We start from the raw sequence: 27310 nt of genomic DNA, 5'->3' as shown, positions 1-27310 counted from the left end.
CCGATGCCGGGTGGTCACCGGTCAGTAGCTGATACTAGCGTGAAGTGGACAGTGCCGGTTCGGACGACGTCGATGCAATAGATGGCGTCAGGGTTTGAGAATGGAAGAGAAGTTCCATCTTCTCCATTCTGGCCTTGCGACCTTTAGGTGTCATTAAGGCACATTTGGTGCAGGTCAAGACATCATGCTCGCACCCAAGACACATTACACAGACTTTATGAGAGTCTGTTATGGACATGGTGCGAGTACAGTCCGGGCACCAACGGAACCCTGATGCCATGGCCTCTGAAAAAATTGAGCCACGGTACGGTCGACGGCCAGTAGGCCGCGAGGGCCAAACTCGACGTGAATCGACCGAAAACGGGTAAAAAACTTACCAGAGTACCACGGAGTCAAAAATTCGAAGGAGGGACCCCTGTGGGATATGAAAGTTTTTAGTAATTCCGTGAGGAAAATTCCTGTCAGGAATCTCTGTGGAGCTCCTTAACCTGCATGACTACTGCTGCGTGGAAAAAAGAAGACTGAAGGGGGATCCCTGCTGGCTGCAGGTTTAGTGCCATGCTGGGCATGCCCAGTAGGTGCCAGTCAAAGTTCTAGAAACTTTGACAAAAGTGTTCCGTGATTGGGCTCCTTCCTATGATGTCACCCATATGTGAGGACTACCATCCTGCTTGTCCTGTGAGAAACCATTTTACCTGTCCCTTCTGAAAAAGCATTGACATTTCTGAGGTCCAAGATGGGTGGACAGCATCTGCTTTCTGTTGAAATTAAGAATAATGAGATTAAAAACTCCCTCCCCCCCCCACCCCCCGCACTTTGTAGCATCCGGGGGACTGTACTCTGAACCCTGGTACTAAGTGGGGTGGCCGCTCTGATATCCAGCAAGTTGAGAGACCAGGAGGTGTCCAACTGGCGGGGCTGATGTAATCTGGATATCAGCTAATCTCCCACGAGAGCGTGAGCAGTAAAAGTCTTACCTGCATCTCTGTCTGCTGTGCATGAAAACGTCAAGAGCTGTCGCCAGGTCTCGAGGTGGACTTGCAATTGAGGCAGTGTTTGCTGGATCTTGTGTCAGCAGATCTGCTAATGCATCTGGGACTTCAGGCCTTAATTAGGAACCAGAAGCCAGAGTATTATCGAGTATGGAGTCCCGTTGCTGACAAAGGGAGGATGTCTTGATGCAATCCCAGGTTATTGGTAGAGAGATTCTCTTGGTATTGTGTCAAACATAGCTTGCAGTAGCGATATGTGACACTAATATGGTTCTTGGAAGATAGTATGACCTAGAACCTTTCGAAACCATGTGGCCCGATTTAGCGACCAGGTCTCGATGGGATTGTTGCTGAAGCAGAATTAGAGTACTTACCGTCCATCGTGGTGGATCGCAGAAGGATGAGTTGGTGAAGATTGCTGGCTCCGTGGATTTCAGGAGGCATCGAGGACAGCCTGAAGGACGTAAACGTCAGACTCAACTCTGTAATCTGGTATTGTAGTGCAGATACAGAGGAGACAGGCTAGGTGTGTCTGGTGCCTCCACATTATTTTGTGGTGGCTCAGAACCCCGCACCGGTGTCAGTGGGGAATGCCTCAGCGCCTTGGGAACAGAGGAGCACATGACTCAAGAACTCGGGCCCGCTTCGCAACAGGCATTGAGTTTAGGTGCTATGTCAGTATTCACGGTATCAATGGCAGCATTAAAAGCAGCCTCGAGGGTATCATCGAAAACATCGATGGAAACGTCGATGGCCCGGGCAGAGCACTGATAACAGTGATGGAGGCACCGACGGCATCGGCGTACGTATCGATGGAATTGATGTGGCATTGAAGAATCGAGGACACATCGATGGCATCGACAAAATCGATACCGGCCTCAATGGAATCGATGGCAGCATCGATAGAAACGAAGAGGGCACCGATGGAAACGACGTGGGCGTTGAAGGCATCGGTGGAATGGACACGGGTGTCGAAGGCATCAGTGGAATGGTCACGGCCACTGATGGAATGGATGAAATCGACACGGCAGTCGATGGCATGGATGAAATTGACACTGGCATCGACATGGCATTGAGAAGGCATCGACATGGGTGTCGACGGCATCTATATGGGTGTCGATGGCATTGATGGAGTCGACCCGGGCGTCAATGGCATCGATCCGGGCGTTGATGGCACCGAAGTGAACATCAATGGCATTGACATGGGCAGCGATGGCATCAATGGAATCGATGTGGGCAATGATGGAATTCAAGGAGAAATTAGTGCCATGGATGTGAACATCGATGACACTGAAAAAATCGATGCAGGGATCGATGGCATCGATGGACCGAAGGGAGGGGGGCATCAATGGCATCGATAGAGGCAGGATGGCATGGATGGAGGTACCGACGGCATCAACCGCACGAAGGTACCGAGGGAATTGAAGGAGGCATGGATTCGACAGCGGCCCTGGCGGCAATGGTAACCGTGGATGTCCCTATCCCACTAGCCCTAATAACCTGCTGGAGGATCGCAGGAGGACACTCCTAGGCTTTGTGGGGCTAACTAAGGATGAAAACATAGGGAGAGGGAAGGCCGCAATTTGGTTGGTAGGCCGGGGAAACCGTTAGTGAGGTGACAGGAACCGACCGAAAAACAGGGCATAGTACTCACCGAGCATCGATTAAATGTACGTGAAGGGAGACCCGTGTAAGGAAAAATTATTTGTGAAGTAAAACTTCAAGTGTTTCCGTGAGGAAAAGTTGTGAGAAATTTCTCACAGAGCTCCTGAAGTGATGCTAACTGCAGCGCGGAAAAAAAGAGACTGAAGGGAGACCCCTGTGGACACAGGGATCATGGCATGCTGGGCATACTCAGTGTGCCAGTCAAAGCTTTTTAGAAACTTTGACAGAAAGTTTTCCGTGATAAGGCTCCGTCAGTGACGTCACGTATGTGAGGACTATCATCCTGCTTGTCTTGGGATAAAGAAGCTTGCCATGGAAGCAAAAAATTATAATAAGACCTTTTTCAGGTACCTTCAAAGTAAAAAGCCAGCGAGGGAGACAGTTGGACCATTAGAGATCAAGGGGTAAAAGGGGCACTTAGGGATTACAAGGTCATAGCAGAGAGACTAAAAGATTTTTTTTTGCTTTGGTATTCACTAAGGAAGATGTAAGATAGATACCCATGCCAGAAGTGATATTTAAAGGTGATGATTCAGAGGAACTGAAACAAATCTCATCTGGAAGAAGTAATAGGTCAAATTGACAAAGTAAAGAATAACAAATCACCTGGACCAGATGGTATACATCCCAGATTGCTGAAAGAACTGGAAAATGAAATTGAAAACCTGCTTTTGGTAATTTATTAACAATCATTAAAATTGTTTATGGAGGGTTGTTAATATAACGCCAATTTTTAAAAAGGGATTCAGGGGTGATCCAGGAAATTATAGACCAGTGAGTCTGATGTCTGATCTAGGCAAAATGGTAGAAACTATTATAAAGAACAATATTACTGAACATATAGATAGGAATAGTTTAATGGGACAAAACCAACATGAATTTAGCCAAGGGAAGTCTTATTCAACCAATTTTTTGAGGAACAAACAAATGTGGTTAAAGGTGAGCCAGTTTGATATAGTGTATCTGGATTTCTAGAAAGCATATGACAAAGTACCTATTGTAAATTGGGAACTGGTTAAAAATAATGAAAACAGAGTAGGATAAATTATCAAGGTTATTAAATCACAGGAGGATTGTGAGAAATTGCAAGAGGACCTTGCAAACTGGAAGACTAGGCATGCAAATGGCAAATGAAATTTAATGTGGACAAGTGCAAAGTGACACACTTAGGGACCCAGATTATACCTATACAATTAAAGGTTCCATATTAGTAGCCACCATTCAGAAAAAGGAGCTAGATATCATTGTTCATAACATGTTGAAATCTTCTGCTCAGTGTGTAGCAGCAGCCAAGAAAGCAAATAGAATGCTAGGAAATATTAGGAAAGAAATAGAGAATAAAACAGAGAACATCATAATGCTTTTGTATCACTCCACAATGTGATCTCATCTTGAGTATTGTGTTCAGTTCTGGTCACCACTGTTATGATTTGTGGGTATGTGGGCCCTTGGCCCGAGATGCAAGTTTTTACTACCTGTGGGACGGACCCCCACAGGTCTGCACCGTCGGGAGGCGAGGTCAGAGACAGCGGAGAGCTCTGGGTGACGCAATGGGAGAAGTCCTGCATACCAGGAGAGGACCCCAGTGGAGAGTAGACTGGAGGCAAAACCTGGGCTGAGTCCCCGAGAGGAAGAGTGCCAGACAAACTGGAGAGTGGGGGGCATGAGGCTTGGCCAATCAGGAGGTACTCCGGAGGGCAACCCCGAGGGGGAGGAGCTGCACTCGTAGGATGATGATGTAACATCGTAGGTAGGCCAATCCACTAACAGGGAAGCCCGAGCTGAGCCTTTGGTGATGATGTAGCACCGCCCCGAGGAGTGGGGAAGTGTTGACAGTGTTGACATTCCAGTGGGAACACTGAGAGGAGAGGCTCACCTTGCTGGTGGCTGAAAGGAATCAGTAAGTTTTTGCTTGGGACATTGTCTTTTTTAAAAGTATTAGGGCAAAGTTAACTATTTGGGAATATTATTTAGTGTGATTGTGCCTTTAATAGTCAGAAAGGCAGTGAATAAACAAGACTGTATTTTTAAATAGTCAGGTCAGTTAGACTGTTTGTATTTTAAATACTTAGTCATAAAGGGAGCAGTAGGTAGTGTGTTTATTTTAAAAGTCTGCAGAACTGAGTGTTCTCCAGACTTTTAAAGAACTGAGTGTTTGTATTTAATACTAACTGAGTGTTTGTATTGAACCCCCCCCCCCCACACAAAAAAACTCAACCCAAAAAGTAGCCAGAAGCTAGAAATAAGCTAGGAGCAGTGTATACCCAAGTAAAAAAGTTGAATAGTTCAGCTCAGTTACTCACCTTGGAAAGGTGTTGAGGTAGTGTGATTGGGTTCTAATAGGGACCAACATTTGTTAATCAAGAGAGCAGTGAGTCACTCAGGCTGACTAACTAAGTGTTAAGGTTGTGTGTTTGATGTGAATAGGTACTATTCTTTTTAATCAGCACAGCAGTGAGTCACTCAGGAAAACTAACTGAAGTGTACATCTCCTAAGGGATTGTTTTGCACTAATTTACCTTAGAAGCACATTATAAATTAGAAGGGAAGAGCTCAGTAACTCACATTCCAGTGGGAACACTGAGAGGAGAGGATCACCTTGCTGGTGGCTGAAAGGAATTAGTAAGTTTTTGCTTGGGACATTGTTTTTTTTTTAAAGTATTGGGGCAAAGTTAACTATTTGGGAATGTTATTTAGTGTGTTTGTGTGTTTGTGCCTTTAATAGTCAGAAAGGCAGTGAATAAAAAAGTTAGACTGTATTTTTAAATAGTCAGTCAATAAGGTAGCAGTAGGTAGGCAGTGAATAAACAAGTTAGACTGTTTGTATTTTTAAATAGTCAATAAGGTAGCAGTAGGTAGTGTGTTTATTTTTAAAAGTCTGCAGAACTGAGTATTCTCCAGACTTTTAAAGAACTGAGTGTTTGTATTTAATATTGACTGAGTGTTTGTACTGAAAAAAAACCAGAAAAAACCCAACCCAAAAAGTAGCCAGAAGCTAGAAATAAGCTAGGAGCAGTGTATACCCAAGTAAAAAAGTTGAATAGTTCAGCTCAATTACTCACCTTGGAAAGGTGTTGAGGTAGTGTGATTGGGTTTGAATAGGGACCAACATTTGTTAATCAAGAGAGCAGTGAGTCACTCAGGCTGACTAACTGAAGTTAGACTGTTTGTATTTCCCAACCCACCCACCCCTAGCTCATCCCTTAATTTATAGACAGGTGCCACTTTCATTCACAAAAAACAAACAAAAACCAAACAAAAAACTTTATTGAGAATTCGATCAGACCCCGGTAGGCCACTACCAGACACAATAGTGAATTCACTAATACATTTAAAGAGGACGTTAGACCACATTCCTACTCCCATAGCAACCTAAAACTTAACTAGGAACTGATCAAAATTGAGATGAAGGCAGCAGTCCAGCAGCAAGAGGGGGGCTTCCCAGTCTTTTGCATAGAGTGTCAGATGTATGATTTTTTACCCACTGGTGAGAAGTTGTACAAGTGCATGCGATGCAAAGAGCTCCTGGCTCTCAGAGAACGAGTCCGATCTCTGGAGGCTAGAGTGGCAGACCTCGAGGAGCTGAGGCAGACAGAGAGGTATATAGATGAGACCTTCAGGGACATAGTAGTCAAGTCCCAACTTCAGACTGGCAGCCCTGGTGCTGCCTTGGAGGAAAAAGGTCTCATGATGGGAGAGCACCAACCAGGTGCAGCAGGAAAGGATCCTGTAGCAAGGACCTGCTCTCCAGGTGATACATTGTCCTTTCGCACCGAGGATATCTCCCCAAGGCCTATGCCCAGGAGGGAAGGGTTAGGACGGCCGTCATAGCTGGTGATTCGATCATTAGGAATATAGATAGCTGGGTGGCTGGTGGGCGTGAGGATTGCCTGGTAACATGCCTACCTGGTGCGAAGGTGGCGGACCTCACGCGTCACCTAGATAGGATTTTAGACAGTGCTGGGGAGGAGCCGGCTGTCGAGGTACATGTGGGCACCAACGACATAGGAAAATGTGGGGAGGTAGGTTCTGGAAGCAAAATTTAGGCTCTTAGGTAGAAAGCTTAAATCCAGAACCTCCAGGGTAGCATTCTCTGAAATGCTCCCTGTTCCACGCGCAGGTCACCAGAGGCAGGCAGAGCTCAGAAGTCTCAATGCGTGGATGAGACGATGGTGCAAGGAAGAGGGATTCAGCTTTGTTAGGAACTGGGAAACCTTTTGGGGAAGGGGGAGTCTCTTCCGAAGGGATGGGCTTCACCTTAACCAGGGTGGAACCAGACTGCTGGCGCTAACCTTTAAAAAGGAGATAGAGCAGCTTTTAAACTAGAACAAAGGGGAAAGCCGACAGATCGCTCAGCAGCGCATGGTTCGGAGAGAGTATCTTCAAAAGGATACTAATGATGCATTAGAATTAGGGCATCCCGACAGTGATGTTCCAATAATTAGAAAAATAGTCCAAGTGCCTGTAACTAAAAACTCACCTGAGATAAAAAATTCTAACTTATCCCTATCAATTAAAAAGCAGAATGAAATACAAACAAAAAAACAAAACTTTGAAATGTTTGTATGCTAATGCCAGAAAGTCTAAGAAGTAAGATGGGAGAATTAGAATGTATAGCAGTGAATGATGACATAGACTTAATTGGCATCTCAGAGACATGGTGGAAAGAGGATAACCAATGGGACAGTGCTATACCCGGGGTACAAATTATATCTCATGACAGAGAGGAGCACCCGGGAGGAGGTGTGGCGCTTTATGTCCGGGATGGCATAGAGTCCAACAGGATAAACATCCTGCATGAGACTAAATGCACAATTGAATCTTTATGTGTCGGGGAAGACTATAGTGATAGGGGTATACTACCGTCCACTTGGTCAAGATGGTGAGACGGACAGTGAAATGCTAAGAGAAATTAGGGAAGCTAACCAAATTGGTAGTGCAGTAATAATGGGAGACTTCAATTACCCCAATATTGACTGGGTAAATGTATCATCGGGACACGCTAGAGAGATAACGTTCCTGGATGGAATAAATGATTGCTTTATGGAGCAATTGGTTCAGGAACCGACGAGAGAGGGAGCAATTTTAGATCTAATTCTCAGTGGAGCACAGGACTTGGTGAGAGAGGTAACGGTGGTGGGGCCGCTTGGCAATAGTGATCATAATATGATCAAATTTGATTTAATGACTGGAAGAGGAACAGTGTGCATATCCAAGGCTCTCGTGCTAAACTTTCAAAAGGGAAACTTTGATAAAATGAGAAAAATTGTTAGAAAAAAACTGAAAGGAGCAACTACAAAAGTAAAAAATTTTCCAAGAGGCTTGGTCATTGTTAAAAAATACCATTCTAGAAGCACAGTCCAGGTGTATTCCACACATTAACAAAGGTGGAAAGAAGCCAAAATGATTACCGAATTGGTTAAAAGGGGAGGTGAAAGAAGCTATTTTAGCCAAAAGATCTTCATTCAAAAACTGGAAGAAGGATCCAACAGAAGAAAATAGGATAAAGCATAAACGTTGGCAAGTTAAATGTAAGACATTGATAAGACAGGCTAAGAGAGAATTTGAAAAGAAGTTGGCTGTAGAGGCAAAAACTCACAGTAAAAGTTTTTTAAATATATTTGAAGCAGAAAGCCTGTGAGGGAGTCAGTTGGACCGTTAGATGATCGAGGGGTTAAAGGGGCACTTAGAGAAGATAAGGCCATTGTGGAAAGATTAAATGATTCCTTTGCTTCGGTGTTTACTGAAGAGGATGTTGGGGAGGTACCCAAAATGGAGAAGGTTTTCATGGGTAATGATTCAGATGGACTGAATCAAATCACGGTGAACCTAGAAGATGTGGTAGGCCTGATTGACAAACTGAAGAGTAGTAAATCACCTGGACAGGATGGCATACACCCCAGAGTTCTGAAGGAACTAAAAAATGAAATTTCAGACCTATTAATAAAAATTTGTAACCTATCATTAAAATCATCCATTGTACCTGAAGACTGGAGGATAGCAAATGTAACCCCAATATTTAAAAAGGGCTCCAGGGGCAATTCGGGAAACTACAGACCGGTTAGCCTGACTTCAGTGCCAGGAAAAATAGAGGAAAGTGTTCTAAATATCAAAATCACAGAACATATAGAAAGACATGGTTTAATGGAACAAAGTCAGTATGGCTTTACCCAGGGCAAGTCTTGCTCACAAATCTGCTTCACGTTTTTGAAGGAGTTAATAAACATGTGGATAAAGGTGAACCGGTAGATATAGTATACTTGTATTTTCAGAAGGCGTTTGACAAAGTTCCTCATGAGAGGCTTCTAGGAAATGTAAAACGTCATGGGATAGGTGGCGATGTCCTTTCGTGGATTGCAAACTGGCTAAAAGACAGGAAACAGAGAGTAGGATTAAATGGACAATTTTCACAGTGGAAGGGAGTAGGCAGTGGAGTGCCTCAGGGATCTGTATTAGGACCCTTACTTTTTAATATATTTATAAATGATCTGGAAAGAAATACGACGAGTGAGATAATCAGATTTGCAGATGACACAAAATTGTTCAGAGTAGTTAAATCACAAGCAGATTGTGATAAATTGCAGGAAGATCTTGTGAGACTGGAAAATTGAGCATCCAAATGGTAGATGAAATTTAATGTGGATAAGTGCAAGGTGATGCATATAGGGAAAAATAACCCATGCTATAATTACACAATGTTGGGTTCCATATTAGGTGCTACAGCCCAAGAAAGAGATCTAAGTGTCATAGTGGATAACACATTGAAATCATTGGTTCAGTGTGCTGCTGCAGTCAAAAAAGCAAACAGTATGTTGGGAATTATTAGAAAGGGAATGGTGAATAAAACGTAAAATGTCATAATGCCTCTGTATCGCTCCATGGTGAGACCGCACCTTGAATACTGTGTACAATTCTGGTCGCCGCATCTCAAAAAAGATATAATTGCGATGGAGAAGGTACAGAGAAGGGCTACCAAAATGATAAGGGGAATGGAACAGCTCCCCTATGAGGAAAGACTAAAGAGGTTAGGACTTTTCAGCTTGGAGAAGAGACGACTGAGGGGGGATATGATAGAGATGTTTAAAATCATGAGAGGTCTAGAACGGGTAGATGTGAATCGGTTATTTACTCTTTCGGATAGTAGAAAGACTAGGGGGCACTCCATGAAGTTAGCATGGGGCAAATTTAAAACTAATCGGAGAAAGTTCTATTTTACTCAACGCACAATTAAACTCTGCAATTTGTTGCCAGAGGATGTGTTTAGTGCAGTTAGAATTGCTGTGTTTAAAAAAGGATTGGATAAGTTCTTGGAGGAGAAGTCCATTAACGGCTATTAATCAAGTTTACTTAGGGAATAGCCAGTGCTATTAATTGCATCAGTAGCATGGGATCTTCTTAGTGTTCCACCTCTGTTGGAAACAGGATGCTGGGCTGGATGGACCCTTGGTCTGACCCAGCATGGCAATTTCTTATGTTCTTATGTTCTTAGAGGCTAAAGAGGTTAGGATTCTTCAGCTTGGAGAAGAGACAGCTGAGGTGAAATATGATGGAGGTCTATAAAATAATGAGTGAAGTGGAATGAGTAAATGTGAATCGATTGTTTACTCTTTTAAAAAGTACAAAAACACACACAATGAAGTTACTAAGTTGTACATTTAAAACTAATATGAGAAACATTTTTTTTACTCAATACATAATTAAGCTCTAGAATTCATTGCCAGAGGATGTGGTGAAAGCTATTAGTATAGCTGCATTTAAAAAAGGTTTGGACAAGTTCTTGAAGGAAAAGTCCATAAACCATTACTAAGGTGGTGTTGCAGAAATCCACTGCTTATCTTTGGGATAATCTGCATGAAATCTATCTACCCTTTGCGGTCTTGCCAGGTACATGTGACCTGGATTGGCTACTGTTGGAGACAGGAAACTGGCCTTCATGGACCTAGTATGGTTTATGTTATGTTATGTAGCACATAAATTACATAAAATCTCATGAAGTCCATATTCAAAAGCATTTAGCCAGATGACTCAGTACAGAAGTGTCCTTCAAAGAAATAAATATATAAGAACATACATAAGAACATAAGATATGCCATACTGGGTCAGAGCAAAGGTCCATCAAGCCCAGCATCCTGTTTCCAACAGTGGCCAATCCAAGTCACAAGAATCTGGCAAGCACCCAAACATTAAATAGATCTCAAGCTACTATTGCTTATTAATTAATGGCAGTGTTATAATTAGTGAGGTTTGGGTGGACCCTTGGACACTGTGGCAGCTGACCACGCCCACGGGGGGAAGTCAATCGATATGGGCTCAGCTCTTGGACACACAAACACAGATTTATCTTTATTTAGACAGTTTGAGAAGCCACCAGAGGTGGCAGTAGTGAGTAGAAGATGTAACCCGGCTGGACTAGTATTCCTCAGGCAATGGAACAGCGGTTCCTCTGGTAGCAGTGCTGTAGTGGAGAGAACTGAGAGAATGAGTAGGAAGGAGGAGGAATAGCCTAGTGGTTAGAGCAGTGGGCTATGAACCAGGAGACCAGCGTTTGAGTCCCGCTGTTGCTTCTTGTCACCTTGGGCAAGTCACTTTACCCTCCATTGCCTCAGGTACAAACTTAGGGGTAGATTTTAAAAAATAGCGCGATCGCCTACTTTTGTTGGCGCACCAGGTGCAAACAAAAGTACGCTGGATTTTATAAGATATGCATTAACTGCTATTAATCAAGTTTACTTAGGGAATAGTCACTGCTATTAATTGCATCAGTAGCATGGGATCTTCTAGGTGTTTGGGTAATTGCCAGGTTCTTGTGGCCTGGTTTGGCCTCTGTTGGAAACAGGATGCTGGGCTTGATGGACCCTTGGTCTGACCCAGCATGGCAATTTCTTATGTTCTTATGTATCTTATAAAATCTGGGATTGGCGCGCGCAAGGCTGCCGATTTTGGGCAGCCTGCGCGCGCCGAGCCGCACAGCCTGCCTCCGTTCCCTCCGAGACCGCTCCGAAATTGGAGTGGCCTCGGAGGGAACTTTCTTTCGCCCTCCCCTCACCTTCCCCTCCCTAACCCACCCCCCGGCCCTATCTAAACCCTCCCCCACCTTTATCCATGGATTTACGCCTGCCGGAGGCAGACATAAATCCGCGCGCGCCAGCGGGTTGCTGGCGCGCCAAGACCCGACCCAGGGGCTGTTCCGGAGGGCGCGGCCATGCCCCTGGAATGCCCCCGGGCTGAAACCACGCCCCCGGGCCCACCCCCCAAACGCCACGTCACGCCCCCGAAACGCCGCGTCATTTGGCGACGCCCTGCTCGCGTACATCCAGCTGGATTTACGCGAGCAGGGCATTTAAAATCCGCCCGTTAGATTGTAAGCCCTCTGGGGATAGGAAATGTCAAATCGAATGTCGGTATATAAATAAATAAGTAGGAGTACAATAGAACATTCACAGAGTCCCAAATATGGAGAAGCCCTGAGATAGGGAGAGCTGACCCTTGAGGAGCAGGGAGACTCGTTGGCAAAGTACTCACACAGTGGTTCCACAAAGGAGATGGCACTGATGCTGGAACGGAGGCAGGCCCTTGAGGAGCGAGTACTTGGTTCCAGGGAGACAACTCTGAGGAGTGGATGATAGTTTTACTCACTGATGGTGTCTATAGCGAATTCTTCCAAGTAGACTTAAGACTTGGCTGTTCCAACAAGCCTTCTCGGATCCTTCAGACTCACAATAGACAAACAACCTATTCACGAGCTACGGAACCATGCTACTATTTAAGTTGCCTATTATCCTAATACCTCAGATATTAATCTCCTGTTTAATCTGAATTCATTACAACTTTTGTGTTTAAGTTATTGCCCTTCTCGGGCCTTTTATTCTACTTACTTCCAAGCTGAAAAGCCTCCAAGTTTATAGTCCTTGTTTAATGTAACTTTACTGCTCTCCTTCTGATTATAATGTACTATTTCATTTTTGTTACAAGTTCTCTATCCCCCGTTCGATGTAAACCGATCTGATATGGTATTTAACCATGAAGTTCGGTATAGAAAAATGCTAAATAAATAAATAAATAGAAGAGGATATAGATGCAGGCAGAAGGTCAGGGAACATGGGCCTTCGAGGAGCGAGTACCGGTTACTTGATAGTGACCTGAAAGAAGCAAAAGAGGCCCCTGAGGAGCGGGTACCCCGTTAGCAGAAAGAGTCCAATAGAAGTTGAAGAGGCAGAGTAGCTGGGTACAGAGAGCAAATCCCATCTGTAAGAATACCCCTTGCTAACTCAACAGCTAGCAATAAACTGTAGGCTTAAATATCTGGGCAGCATGATGTCATCACAGGGGGAACCCCTGAGGAACGTGCCAATGAGGAAATAAGAATGAGGGCCGCGCAGCATGCGCACCCTAAGGTACCTGTAGAACATGGCGGGAGGCAGCGCCCAAACCGGTCTGGGAACGCCGGAGAGGACGGCAGGCGGACGCTGCAGCAGCCAGGCGTCCGTGAAGAGCAGGAGGAGCCGCAGAAAAGGAAAGGTAGGCGGAGTGAAGCTGTCCGGAAGTGAAGGTCACAACAGGCAGTTTATGGATTTTTCCTCATGGAACTTATACAAACCTTTTTTAAACTCACTTACACTAACTGCCATAACCTCATCTTCTGGCAATGAATTCCAGAGCTTAACTATACAGAGTGAAAAATAATTTTCTTCAATTTATTTTAATGAGCTACTTGCTAACTTCAAGGAATGCCCCCTAGTCCTTCTGTTATCTGAGAGAGTAAATAACTGATTTACATTAACCTGTTCAAGTCCTTTCATGATTGTGTAGATCTATTATGTCCCCCCTCAGTCATCTCTTCTCCAAACTGAAGAGTCCTAACTTTAGCCTTTCCTCATAGGGGAGCTGTTCCATACCCCTTATCATTTTGTCATCCTTCTCTGCACTTTCTCTAGTGCAACTATATCTTTTTTGAGAGGTAGCGACCAGAATTGCACACAGTATTCAAGATGCAGTCTCACCATGGAGCAATACAGAGGCATTGTGACATCCACTGTTTATTTGCCATTCCCTTTGGCTAAAACGTTAGCCGCATAAATGTAGTGGGTGGGCTGGAGCAAAGCAAGTTAGCTGCATAATTTATCCAACTAATTAGAGATATTCAAATTTTGCCACATAAGTTATACAGTTAACTTAGATGCACCTGATAGCAGGTCTAGACTTAGCCGGTTAGAACTTATCCAGTAAGCGCTTTGTTATACACGTATATTCATCAGCTTAGCAGTGCCACTGAATATACATCATAACTTAGCTGGATAAGTTCTATCTGCTTAAGTTACTTAACTGGCCAGCTCTTAATATTGGGCCCAATCTTGTTCCATGTAAACCTCATAGGGCAGAAGATTTCCTTAGGGTTGGTGCTACACATTTAAATGCTGCTTACATTGGACCAAGACTGTGTATATTTATTATTGGCAAGCTCTGCACCAATTTTCAAAGTGAAAATCCATGCATGGTTTTGACTTGAAACCAGCTATGGGTACACAATGCGCACAGTTGCTTGCACCTGGTTTTTCCTGTAGGTAGATTGTTGCTGGTAAAGTACGAACAAAGATCAGAAATAATCTCTGCTCGATTTTTAGCTTCCTCACCCTCACCATGCCTCCATGAACGCACGAAGAAGACCGCAGGCACTTTTCTCTGCATCGAGGGAAGATGCAACTGATTAACACGGATAACCTGCACAGAGCAGCAGTTGCTACCAAAAGCAACATGCTGGGCAGGCTTGACGGACCTTTGATTTTTATTTACCATTATTTACTATCAGGCCGATTCAGTAAAGTCCGCGGGACAGCGGACGAACGCCCGCTCTCCCGGTGCACGCACCGGCCCCTCGCCGGTGCTCGCAATTCAGTATTCAAATGAGGCAGTGCGGTAGAAACGGGGAAAAGGAGGCGCTAGGGATACTAGCGCGTCCATAGCGCCTCCTTTTAGCCCAGAGCGGCGGCTGTCAGTGGGTTTGACAGCCAACGCTCAATTTTGCCGGCGTCGGTTCTCGAGCCTGCTGACAGCCATGGGCTCGGAAACCGGACGCCGGCAAAATTGAGCGTCCGGTTTTCGGCCCGACAGCCGCGGGCCGAATTCAAAATTTTTTTTTTTAAACTTTTTTTACTCTTCAGGACCTCTGACTTAATATCGCCATGATATTAAGTCAGATTACCAACACCTTTAACACCCTTTCAAACACGGAGGATCATAACGCTAAATATAACACAACTCCATGGACAAACTTCGTCCCAATTTCCAACAAAGATGCCGAAAACCTACTAACAAAAATCAACCCAGCACGCCACGAGCTAGACACAATCCTAACCCGATACCTAAAAGAAATGGCACATGTCATTGCTCTGACCATTGCAGCTATCATAAACAAATCCCTCGAAAAAGGGATACTCCCTTCCCAACTAAAAACAGCAACTATCACTCCTATCTTGAAAAAGAAGAACCTTGACCCTGATGACCTGAATAACTACCGCCCTATATCAAACCTCCCACTTCTCGCCAAGTTGACGGAGAAAGCAGCCTTGATCCAGCTTAACGAGCATTTAGAAGACAACAATATCCTACATGCATCACAACACGGATTCAGAAAAAACAGAAGCACCGAAACTCTACTAATCAACCTTTCAAACAAATTAATTAGAGGCCTCGACGACAAACTTAATCACCTACTAATCCTACTTGATCTCTCCGTGGCATTCGACACGGTCGATCATGATACCCTGATTTCCAGCCTGACGCACATTGGCCTGGCCGACAAAACACTAAGCTGGTTTACTTCCTTCCTAAAAGACAGATTCTTCAAGGTCACCGTTAACAACAATTCATCTAACCCCCTCCCCCTCGACACTGGGGTACCACAAGGCTCCGCCCTATCTGCCACACTCTTTAATATATACCTACTCCCACTCTGCCACTTCATCTCAAGTCTCAGCCTAACTTTTTTTATGTACGCAGATGACATTTAACTAATCATCCCCGTTTCCAACTCCATTGAAGAGGCTCTGACCTCCACAGCCAAACACCTAATTGCCATCAGAGACAAACTAAGCCAACTTAAACTATGTCTCAATATGAATAAAACCGAATGCATCCTCATAGGCAAACACAACCCATGGCCGACAACTTCCCCACACTTCCTACAAATCGACAACACCTGCATACAACTCAAAAACACAACAAAAGACCTCGGAATCTGGATTGACAATGAACTCAACTTAAAAAAGAACATTACTGTGAAAACGAAAGAAGGCTTTATGAAACTTCACATCCTGAAACATCTAAAACCACTGATCCACCACCAAGATTTCCGTACAGTGCTGCAGTCCCTGACCTTCAACAGCCTCGACTACTGCAACTCTCTTATGATCGGCCTCCCAAAATCCACCATAAAGCCACTCCAAATGTTGCAAAACGCTGCCGCTAGAATCCTCACTGGCAAGAAGAAATCAGATCATATCACCCCCGTTCTGAAAAGTCTCCACTGGCTACCTATAGCACAAAGAATCGAATTCAAAACCCTAACAATCGTCCACAACACAATTTTCAAACAAACCGACCCCGCCCTCAACGACATGATTCACCTTCACAAAGCACAACGCCCTACTAGATCTGCATGCAAATTGAACCTTGACATACCTTTCCCCAGCATTGCCAAACTGACCTCCACGAGGAACAGAGCCTTCTCTATCGCAGGACCCAATTTATGGAACACCCTACCTCATTACCTAAGCTCTCTCAGTGACATTAAATCTTTTAAAAAGGAACTCAAAACCTGGTATTTCAACCTAACCTTCCGTGACGGAGTCGGTTAAGCCGTCACATCTCTCCACCACTTAGCACATCTTACTGACTCCCCCCGAATGTCCTCCCCCCATTTCCTCCTCCCCCTGCCCTTACCAGATCCCCCCCTCCCCGTTCCCACCCCTCACTTCATCCCTGATAATTTCTTCCCCCGATCTACCCCGCTCCTCTTTGAGTTCTGCCCGCTGTCCCCCGCCTGTATATGATGTAAAGTACCCTTTTTCAGTTTGTAATTGCCGCTCCCCCTTTTAACCTTTTAACCTTTTAAGTTTGTAATCATTTGTAATCGTTGCTCCCCCTTTTAATCCGTCCATTACTCCGTTCACTGTTTATTAATTCGATCCAGTGTTACAAACTGTATTAAGTTGTTATCTTGCTGTTTATTAATTTCGTTCCAGTGTTACCAAACTGTATTAAGTTGTTATCTTGTACACCGGAGTGAAGGCATCCTGCTATACTTCGGTATATAAAAACCTCGAAATAAATAAATATTAAGTCGGAGGGTGCACAGAAAAGCAGTTTTTACTGCTTTTCTGTGCACTTTCCTGGTGCCGGAAGAAATTAGCGCCTACCTTTGGGTAGGCGCTAATTTCTGAAAGTAAAATGTGCGGCTTGGCTGCACATTTTACTTTCTGTATCCCGTGCGCATACCTAATAGGGCCATCAACATGCATTTGCATGTTGAAGGCGCTATTAGGTGCCGCGGGTTGGACACGCGTTTTCCTCCCCTTACTGAATAAGGGGTAAGGGAAAATGCGCGTCCAATAGCAGGCCTGTATGATACTATGCAAATCACTTCAAAGAGTGTCTGATCTATCAGAATTTTGGAGAGAAGCTATTATATTATCACATGTGAAATTAAAATATCCTCCTACCACATTGTCAGGGTGGCAAATAGGAAAGTAACTGAATCGCTGATCTCTAACCCTGCACTTTGCTTCTGGTAATACCCAGTGCTAATCTTCCATCTGTCTTGCTCTGTCTCTCCTGTTTCTGGAGCAGTGTGAAGAGGACGGGAGACCCTATTTCACCATGGATGATGGTCAAACCAAATTTACAGATCTGATTCAGCTGGTGGATTTCCACCAGATCAACAAGGGCATCCTTCCCTGCAAACTACAGCACTTCTGTACTTCTGTTGTCTTGTGATAAAGCACAGTGCTCCCACCCCCTCCCTTGGACTGCACTACCCAGCAGAGGAGTTCACATCAATACAAGAGTGAAGTTTGTACAGAAGCTCCATTGCTTCATGTGAAGGGACTACTGGCAGAATCTTTCTCAGCATGTGCTTTTATTTTCTCACTGTACTGTACTAGCACCCAGTCTTGCCTCATCTCGCTGTAAGGACTTTGCCTGAGCCTGGCCTCACTGCGGTGGAAGGACTCTGCCCCAGTCCCATCTAACCATAAGGACATCTGAAGGACAGACAGAATTAAATACAAGAACACAAGGTGGATAAGACTGTATTTAATTCTGTCTACTTTGATCTACGATTCTCAATCCCTCCTGGCACCATGCCTCCATTTGATATGTAACAGTCCTCATCACTTGATCTCTGCCATTCTGACTCTGTACCAATGGCAAGAGCCCTCACCTTGATTTCTCATTTTCTCTTACCTTAGTTACCCTGTGCTCATTTCCCTCCCAGCTCCATTTCTTTGCATTCTATGCATGAGATTACTGTTGGTACTGACTGATTCCAAAGAGAAATTTCTTGGCAGCTCAGGAGATCCACTTTGGGATTCACTGCAGAGAGATAAGTAAGGACAGTCCAAGCCCCTCAGGGCAGGAGGAACATGTTGGAAACCCCCAGAGAAGGTTTTGTGAGTGCCTAAGGGCAACAGAAGACCAGTGGGGGTGGGGGGTATGTTAGAGTTATGGGAGAAAGAAAGAAGTTAGAGTAAGGTGACCAGATATGGACAGCCTGAGCCATTGCCTATAGGGACTTCTAGCCCTGATGGTCTTACAGGTGGAACTTTCTGGTCATCAGAGAAGGGAAAAGAAGGTGAACTGGAAAAAATGCAAACCTAACACAACATACAGGCACAGTAACATTAGGAGGGGGGGGGGGGGGGAGCCTCCACATCCTAAAAGTGGAGGAATTGAGTTCTCCAAGGAGTCTGGAGAGAGACTTCAGAATCATCCTGCCTTTCCCCCCCCCTCTTCTGATGCATTCTTGGCTTTCACATGGAAGAAGCTGGAGTACAAGCTCCATAGTGCAAGGGGATGAAATTTCAATAATAGGCAAGACCAGAAATTTACCTGCTGAAGCTGGGTGTCATCGCATCTGCATGAAGCAGAGCATGTGTAGCACTCCATTTAGTCCCAGCAGTACCCACTGTCATTGAGAGGCTGAAAGCAGCCATAAGAACGCATGTCTACAGAAAGCTAGAGGACTCTGGACTGCTGCCCGCTCCCTCTTCCCACAGCAGCTCTCCCAGCCTTGCACTTATGGTAATGGATAGTGCAAGGACTTGCTTGGCATGATGTAAGGGATGAACAAGGAGAGCAGAAGCCTAGGCAGAAGGAAGGCTGTCACTTCACTGTCACTGTATATACCAAAAGGGCCAGTTCTTCTGTGACCTGTTTTTTATATAAGTAATGTTATTTTTTCAAATTTTTGCTCTTTTTTTTGTACAGACACTGTATCAGTATACATATGTAAAAAAGCACATGTCCTTTATTTATATATCTATCCAACCCCTTCCTTAAATAAAGCTTGTATTTTTCCTGCTGCGTGTTCCTTACCCTGTACTGGATTCAGAGCGGAAGAAGCACAACTTTTGCCCACGTGATACCAAACTGCACAGTTTTCTGACGAAGCCGTAAGTGTATACCAAAGATGGTTTAATTTGTGCCCCTGAAATCACTGCTTTTCGCTTGGTGTGGGGTGGGGGGTGGAGTCTTTATAGCAAGGCGGTGATGGCTGGCACAGATGCTGCAGGCTGATACGACTGCATTAAACTGCATGAATTGGGTGCTTGTGAGAGACCCAAGGAGCTGAAAATGTTGCCCCTAAAGGCTTCACGGGGCACTGACCTGGCCAAAAAGCTTTAAAGTGAACAACAAGAGCACCAACTTCAGATAAGTAACAAAACCTGTACATTTCTTGAGCACTTTTCACTTAAAACTGCCCCATTGAATTAAACATGCCTGCAGCCACCTCAGAGGTGAATAGTGGGATACAGAAAGTTACAGAAGATGAAAAATTGGCTAACAAACACTTTTGTTACCATAATGATGGATTTGAGCTAGAACTGGCAGGGATGGAGGCCATTTCGTGGGGGGAGGGCGGGGGAGTCAGGTACCTGGCTAGGAACATGCTGCTACACAAATGAGCAGACCTGAGAACAGGTCCTAGAGATGTCACCATGGTACATTCCCCTTTTTAAATCAGAGATGAGATGATTCTAGTCTTTGGATCAAGGTGTAATCCCCAATGGACATATGTTGCTTCAGAAAAGTAAAGCTGCAGGCCATGTCCAATCAAGAGTTGGGGCACTCTTTATTAATAAGACTTAGTGGGCATTAAGTGCACAAGGCCCTATCTGAGCTGCAGTGTGCCCTTTTTCACACTTTCAGTGTGACTCTGCCAGGGCCAGGCTTGCTGGTGACTGACTTAAGGAAGCTGTTAATGGTGATTATTATAAGACTGATCCTGAAATAGTTAATGTGTTTCAGAACTTAGATCTGAAAAACTGCAGGGCCAGACTCCTACAGAGATTGCTGAGGTCATGTTTATGTGCGCGTGATGGCGGCTAGTGAGCATGCCTAGTTACATATGTTTGTCAGGAGTCACCTCAACCCAGCTCGAACCAAACAGGTGGATCCAGTCCTAGTTTTCACCCATTGTAGGCAGGGATATTTAGTTCTTACTTTCCAAAGGAAACGGGGGGCAAGGGGGGGGGGGCATGAAAACAGGACTTGATCAGCCTGTTGGGTTGACTTAGGGTGAAAGCGACCCTAACTCACACCAGTGGCTTACATGTGACTCCACAACACATACCAATAACTTACACGTGGCTCAACTTGTCTCTAGAACACACTCACACTGGTGCCTAATACATGTCTCCAACACATACTTGCACCAGCATTCACATATGGCTCCATTTCCCTTCAGTACACGCTCACACCAGAACCTCACACGTCTCCAGAACACATACCAGTGCATCGCATGTGGCTCCGTTTTTCTTCAGTACACACACTGATATCAGTGCCTCACATGTAGCTCTGCCTGCATCTAGCACATTCACACTAGCACCTCACATGTGGCTCTGCTCATCTTAACCACACATTAGTGTCTCATAAGAGCATAAGAAATGCCATACTGGGTCAGACCAAGGGTCCATCAAGCCCAGTATCCTGTTTTTGATAGAAGCCAATCCAAATCACAAGTACATAGAAGGATCCCAAACAATAGATCCAAATTTTCTTATTCATAACCATAGATATGCAGTGACTTTCCTAAGTCTTACTGGTTAATAGTGGTTTATGGACTTTTCCTACATGAACTTGTTCAAATCCTTTTTAAACCCAGATACATTAACTGTTTTCACCACATTCTCTTGCAACAAATTGTTACGCATGCTGGCCGTGGCAGACCCACGGCCCAGCCCCCTCACCTCTCTCAGAGAAATCCAGTGCCTGGTTCCTTGTCCCTGGCGGCGGTGGGCCGCTGGCTCTGTCCTCCGGCTCAGCTGCAGATCCCTGTGCTCTGTGTTGGGTCCCTCCCTAGGCGCGTGCGCGCTCATCATTGAGTCTTAAGTAGGGCTCGCGGCGGGAACCTAGCCATGGCCCCGAATGATGACATCAGTGGAGTGTACTCGCCTCCTGGTGATTCTCCTTCGTTCCTGGTTCCTGATCCTCACTGACTCCTGTTCCTGGTTTCCTCGTTCCTGATTCCAACCTACTCTCGGATTGCCTTCTCGGATTATGACCTCTGCTCTGCCTGACCACGCCGTTGATTCTCTCCAAGCCCGAACCTCTGCTTTGCCTGACCACACCGTTGACTCTCTCCAAGCCCGGACCTCTGCATCGCCTGACTACTCTATTACCTCTCTCCAAGCCTACACCTCTGCATTGCCCGACTACTCTATTGCCTCTGTCCAAGCCCAGACCTCTGCATCGCCCGACTACTCTATTGCCTCTCTCCAAGCCCAGACCTCTGCATCGCCCGACTACTCTATTGCCTCTCTCCAAGCCCGAACCTCTGCATTGCCGGACTATGCTTTGGACTCTCTCCTCGCCCAGACCTCAGCCTTGCTTGCCACTGCTTCCAGATTGCCGCCGGCCCTGACTCCAGCTTGCCCTATGATGATTCTTCGGTCTACGTCCTGGACTTGGTCTAGTCAGGCTTTGGCTTGTTCTTGCTCGGGTGCCCCCTGTCTGACTTTGGTTCTATTGGCGCCCGGATAAGAAAATTATTCCTTACCTGCTAATTTTCGTTCCTGTAGTACCATGGATCATTCCAGACGGTGGGTTATGTTCCCTGTCCAGCAGATGGAGTTAGAACCAAAAATTCCCAGGGGAGGACCTATATAGCCACGCCTCCCTTGCCTCAATCCTCAGTAACTGGACTAGCAAAGCCAAGACGAGAAGAGACAGAACCAGAGGGATCAATTAATCTCAAAAATATAGAGAAAAAAACAGCTGTAAGTGACAGCAAGTAACTTGTACTCAAAAAACTGTAACTGAGAACTTGCAAACAGCACTGTGTTCAAAGACACAGCTCGCAATAACTAGAGATACAGAGTGAAAATATTGTGAAGACAGGAAAGCAGGGATGGCCCACAAAAAACCCCCAAAACCAGGGAGGGGTCTGGAATGATCCATGGTACTACAGGAACGAAAATTAGCAGGTAAGGAATAATTTTCTTTTCCCTGTATGTACCAGGATCATTCCAGACGGTGGGATGTACCAAAGCTTCCCCATCATGGGTGGGTCGCGGACAGCCCTGCCCGTATGACCCTGTCTCCAAGCTGACCGTGAGACGGCGCGCGAATGTCTAGACGATAATGTCTTGCGAAAGTGTGGAGAGACTTCCATGTGGCCGCCCTACAAATTTCTTGAGAAGAAACTGCAGAACTTTCCGCCCACGACATCGCTTGAGTGCGTAGAGAATGCGCCTTAACAGCTAAAGGTGGAGACTTACCCACCCCGATGTATGCGGCTATAATCGCTCCTTTCAGCCAGCGAGCAATTGATTGTTTGGATGCCATGCAACCCTTCCTGGGTCCCGACCAAAGGACAAACAAATGATCGGAGAGTCGAAATTCATTAGTGACCTCCAAATAATGTATCAAAGAACGTCGGACATCCAACCGACGCAGGTCAGAAGAATCAGAGGATACAAATGACGGAAGCTCTATCGATTGGTTGAGATGGAAAGTCGAGACCACCTTCGGCAGAAAAGATGGAACTGTCCGCAGGGATACTCCCCCTGGCGTGAAACGAAGGTATGGCTCCCGACATGATAGAGCTTGTAGTTCAGAGATCCGACATGCTGAGCTGATCGCCACCAGGAAAATGGTCTTAAGGGTGACATCCTTGAGTGTGGCCGAACTCAGAGGCTCAAAAGGCGGTGCACATAGAGCCCGGAGTACCAAATTGAGATTCCATAAAGGACAAGGCGGTCTAATGGGAGGTTTCAAGTGTTTTACCCCCTTTAGAAAACGTAGAATATCCGGATGTGAGGCCAGGAGCTCCCTGTCATTACTCCGTAGGAAAGCTCCCAAAGCCGCTACCTGAACATGAAGAGAATTATAGGCCAGGCCCAAATCCAGACCCGCCTGTAGGAAGGAAAGCACATGCGCTACTGAGGCCTGCGTTGGCAGAATCGTCTTTGACTCACACCATTCCTCAAAAACCTTCCATACTCTGACATAGGTAACGGACGTGGAAGTCTTCCTAGCTTTCAGGAGCGTCGAGATGACAGACTCTGGATATCCGTGCCTTCTTAATTGGCGCCTCTCAAAAGCCAGGCCGCAAGACAAAAACGATTTGCCTTCTGAAAAATATTGGCCCTTGGCGAAGGAGACGTGATAGGTGACTGAGTCGAAGCGGGCCTTCCACTGCCAGATTGAGAAGATCTGCAAACCATGGACGTCGAGACCACTCTGGCGCAACTAGGATCACCGGACCTTGATACATCTCTATCCGTCAGATGACCTTGCCCACTAGAGGCCACGGAGGAAAGACATACAGAAGACACTGTCAAGGCCAGGGAGGAGCTAGTGCGTCGACTCCTTCCGCGCCGTGCTCTCGCCTGCGGCTGAAGAAACGGGCGGCCTTTGCATTTGTCGCGGTTGCCATTAGATCCACATGGGGTATCCCCCAACGCTGTATTATCCTCCGCATTGCGTCTTCTGAGAGTTCCCACTCTCCTGGATTCAGGTGTTGCCGGCTGAGAAAATCTGCCTGCACGTTGTCCACGCCCGCTATGTGCGAAGCCGCTAGACGCTGTAAGTGTAGCTCCGCCCACACCATCAAGTCGTCGGTCTCCAAGGAGACTAGATGGCTTCTGGTGTCCCCTTGGCGATTGATATACGCCACGGTAGTCGCATTGTCCGAGAGAATCCGAACCGCTCGACTGCGTACCAGTGGGTAGAACCCCTGCAGCGCTAGAAGGACTGCCCTGGTCTCCAGCCGATTGATGGGTCAAGTGGACTGATCTACCGTCCATCGGCCTTGGAGAGACCTGTCTTGACAAACCGCCCCCAGCCGGTGAGGCTGGCATCCGTGGTGACGACCACCCAATTCGGGTTCTGCAGAGACACTCCCTGAGCTAATCGTTGAGGGTCCAGCCACCACTGTAGACTGCTCAAGACAACACTTGGAATGGGCAGCACTGCCTGAAAATCTCTCGACACCGGGTTCCATCGTGAAAGTAGGGACCTCTGGAGAGGTCGGAGATGAGCGAAGGCCCACGGTACCAAATCGATGGTTGAAGCCATGGTTCCCAGTACCTGAAGATAGTCCCATGCCGTGGGAGTGACGAGAGCCATAAAACCGGTTACTTGAGCGCGTAGAGCCCGAGCTCTGTCCGGGTGCAGAAACACCTTGGCCTGGTTGGTGTCGAAGTGTGCTCCCAGAAAATCCAGTGATTGGGACGGTATCAGTTTGCTCTTTGAGAAATTGACGATCCATCCCAGAGATTGAAGAAGCTGTACCACTCTGTCAACAGCACGGTAGCCCTGTGCCCTCGACTTCGCTCGAATGAGCCAGTCGTCTAGATAGGGATGTACTAGGATACCCTCCCTGCGGAGCGCCACCACTACCACCACCATGATCTTGGTGAAGACTCGCGGAGCTGTCGCCAGGCCAAAGGGGAGAGCACGAAACTGAAAATGTTGTCCCAAAATCTTGCAGCGTAAGAAGCGCTGATGATGGTGATGGATCGGGATGTGAAGGTATGCTTCTGTAAGGTCCAACGAGGCCAAGAATTCTCCCAGATGCACAGTTGCTAACACTGACCGGAGCGTTTCCATACGAAAACGAGGAACTCTGAGACACTTGTTGACCGACTTGAGATCCAGGATAGGTCGAAACGTGCCCTCCTTTTTGGGAACCACAAAGTAGACCGAATAATGTCCTCTTCCCAGTTCGGAGGCCGCTACCGGGACTATCGCCCCCAGCTGTAGCAGACGATCGAGAGTCTGTCGAACTGCTAATTGTTTGAGGCGGGAACCGCAAGGAGAAAACAGAAAACGGTCTCGGGGTTCATGTACAAAATCTAATAGGTAGCCTTGACTTAAGATGTCCAGCACCCATTGATCCGACGTAATTTGGACCCACTCTTTGTAGAAGAGAGTAAGGCGACCCCCCAGGTGGGGGATCCCCTCGTGGGACCCTCTGGCATCATTGTGAAGCTTTTGAGGAGACACCTGCCCCTTGAGTATCCTTACCGTGGCGGCGTCCACGAAAGGACCGGTTCCAGGTGTGTGATCGTGTAGAAGGCGCTCGAGGTGTTTGCTGTCTGGCAGGACGTGACCTCCGTTGATTCCGGTACCTGTTCCTGGAGGAAAAAAAGATCAGGAAGAACGTGGACGATCTTCTGGTAGCTTGTGCACCGCATTCTCATTAAGAGATTTGATGATCTGATCCAAATCTTCCCCAAACAGGCATCTGCCCTTGAAAGGAAGAGAACTCAGGCGCGTCTTGGACGAAGCATCTGCCGCCCAGTTGCGAAGCCACAAAAGACGGCGAGCGGACACCGCCGCCACCATGGATCGAGCGAGAACCCTTAACAGATCATAAAAAGCATCAGCTCCATAGGCAACCACCGCTTCAAGTCTATCAGCCTGAATAGTCTCTGCCTGTGGCAAAGATTGGGATGTGAGAAGCTGCTGTACCCAACGCAGAGCTGCTCGCTGTGCTAGGGAACTGCAGATAGAAGCCCTCATCCCCAACGCTGAGACCTCGAAGATACGCTTGAGGTACACCTCGAGCTTGCGATCCTGGACATCCTTCAACGCCGTCCCACCCGTGACCGGGATGGTGGTATGCTTCGTGACCGCGGATATCGCCAGTATCCCACTCCCTTGAAATGAATTGCAAGATATTGTGATGCGTGGGAAAAGCTTTCGTTAGGTGTCGCAAGCCCGCTAGCAGAGGCTCCCCTTTCTTAATCTTCGGATCCTGAGCCACAGGATCCGGAGGAGGGTCGATGTCCATTTCCTGCAGGATGTGGGGAATGAGATCATCCAACTCCGCTGCTTGAAAAATGTGGAGAACCCTCGGGTCGACACCCTCTACCTGGGCCGCCAGGGAGGGATCATCTGCATCTGGGTCCTGCCATGAATCCCCTGACGGTTGCTGCAGCGGTGTAGGGACCACGGGAGGGGGCCGAGCGGACCCCGCATCCCCTGTGGGCAAAGAAGCCTTCCCTAAGGGAGGGTCCGCCGTCGAAAGCTGGGTCAAGCAAGTCAGTTTGGGAGGAGGGGGACCCCAATTTCCAAGATTCGGATCCCTGCTCTGTAAAAATGCCTTGTGCATTAAAACGACGAATTCTGGCGAAAAAGCAGGAAGTGCTGATGAAGGGCCCCCCGAGGTGTCGTCCTCTTGCCTGCCCTGGTCCGTTGCGCTCAGAAACCCCATACTGTGAGAAGAAACATGGAGCGGAGCGTCGACGTCGTCCTCAGAGAGCTGCCTCCGAGTCAGCTAACAAAATGGCCACCGTTCCCGCGCTGAGGGGAAAACGGGGCATGCCGCTTCCTGCCGGCGCGGTCCGACTCTCCTCCAAGCTGCCCACCAGGTAAGCTATACTCCCCCTCAGGAAAAGCCGAAGAAAATCCCTCTGAGGGCTGCTGAACCCCTTGCCGAGCTCCGGAGCCGTTAGGCGATCTCTGCATCGCGGCGGGAGGGAGGGGGAGGGGTGTCTGCGGCGCGCGGCAACAACTGAAGCAGCGAAGCAATAGAGCTATCCGGCCTCCGGACCTCTCACCGTCCCCAAGAGACCGTCGGGGAAAGTGCCGTCCCGACGGTAAGCAGCTCCGGGGAATGTGTCGTCGCAGAGCTGCAGGGCGGGACTCCAATCACTCCCCGAAGGGGAGGAGGGGAAATGTACAAACTCCGGGGCTAGGGGGGAGCGGTCGGCACTACAAACTTCACCCCTCACAAATTCCTGTTCTTCCCAACGACTGTAAATAAAATAAAAACAACACTTACCACACTGTAGCCGGGCAAGGAAGAGGAAAAACAAAGAGAAAAATAAAGTGACAGGCAAAAAACACAGCCTGTCAGCAAGTTCCTGACTGGAAAACAGTGTCTCTCTTTGAACGGAGTGGTCCTGTCAGAACACTACAGAACCTAT

The 27310-nt window shown here is 46.7% G+C and overlaps 1 protein-coding gene across 5 annotated transcripts in view; it reads left to right on the top strand.

The window, feature by feature from the left end:
* Window positions 1–19228, top strand: part of GRB7 (growth factor receptor bound protein 7) — a 189403-nt gene extending 170175 nt beyond the window's left edge. For all 5 annotated transcript variants that reach the window (XM_029572751.1, XM_029572750.1, XM_029572752.1 and 2 more), the window contains one exon: window positions 17502–19228. In XM_029572751.1, coding sequence (XP_029428611.1) covers window positions 17502–17648 — 147 coding nt within the window. In that variant the 3' untranslated portion in view covers window positions 17649–19228. The remainder of the gene's footprint in view (window positions 1–17501) is intronic.
* The last annotated feature ends 8082 nt before the right edge of the window (window positions 19229–27310 follow it).

This window comes from Rhinatrema bivittatum, chromosome 12 (genome assembly GCF_901001135.1).
Source record: "Rhinatrema bivittatum chromosome 12, aRhiBiv1.1, whole genome shotgun sequence".
Classification (NCBI taxonomy): Eukaryota; Metazoa; Chordata; class Amphibia; order Gymnophiona; family Rhinatrematidae; genus Rhinatrema; species Rhinatrema bivittatum.
The sequence above is the reverse complement of the archived record's forward strand: the minus strand, read 5'-3'. Positions and strand labels throughout refer to the sequence as shown.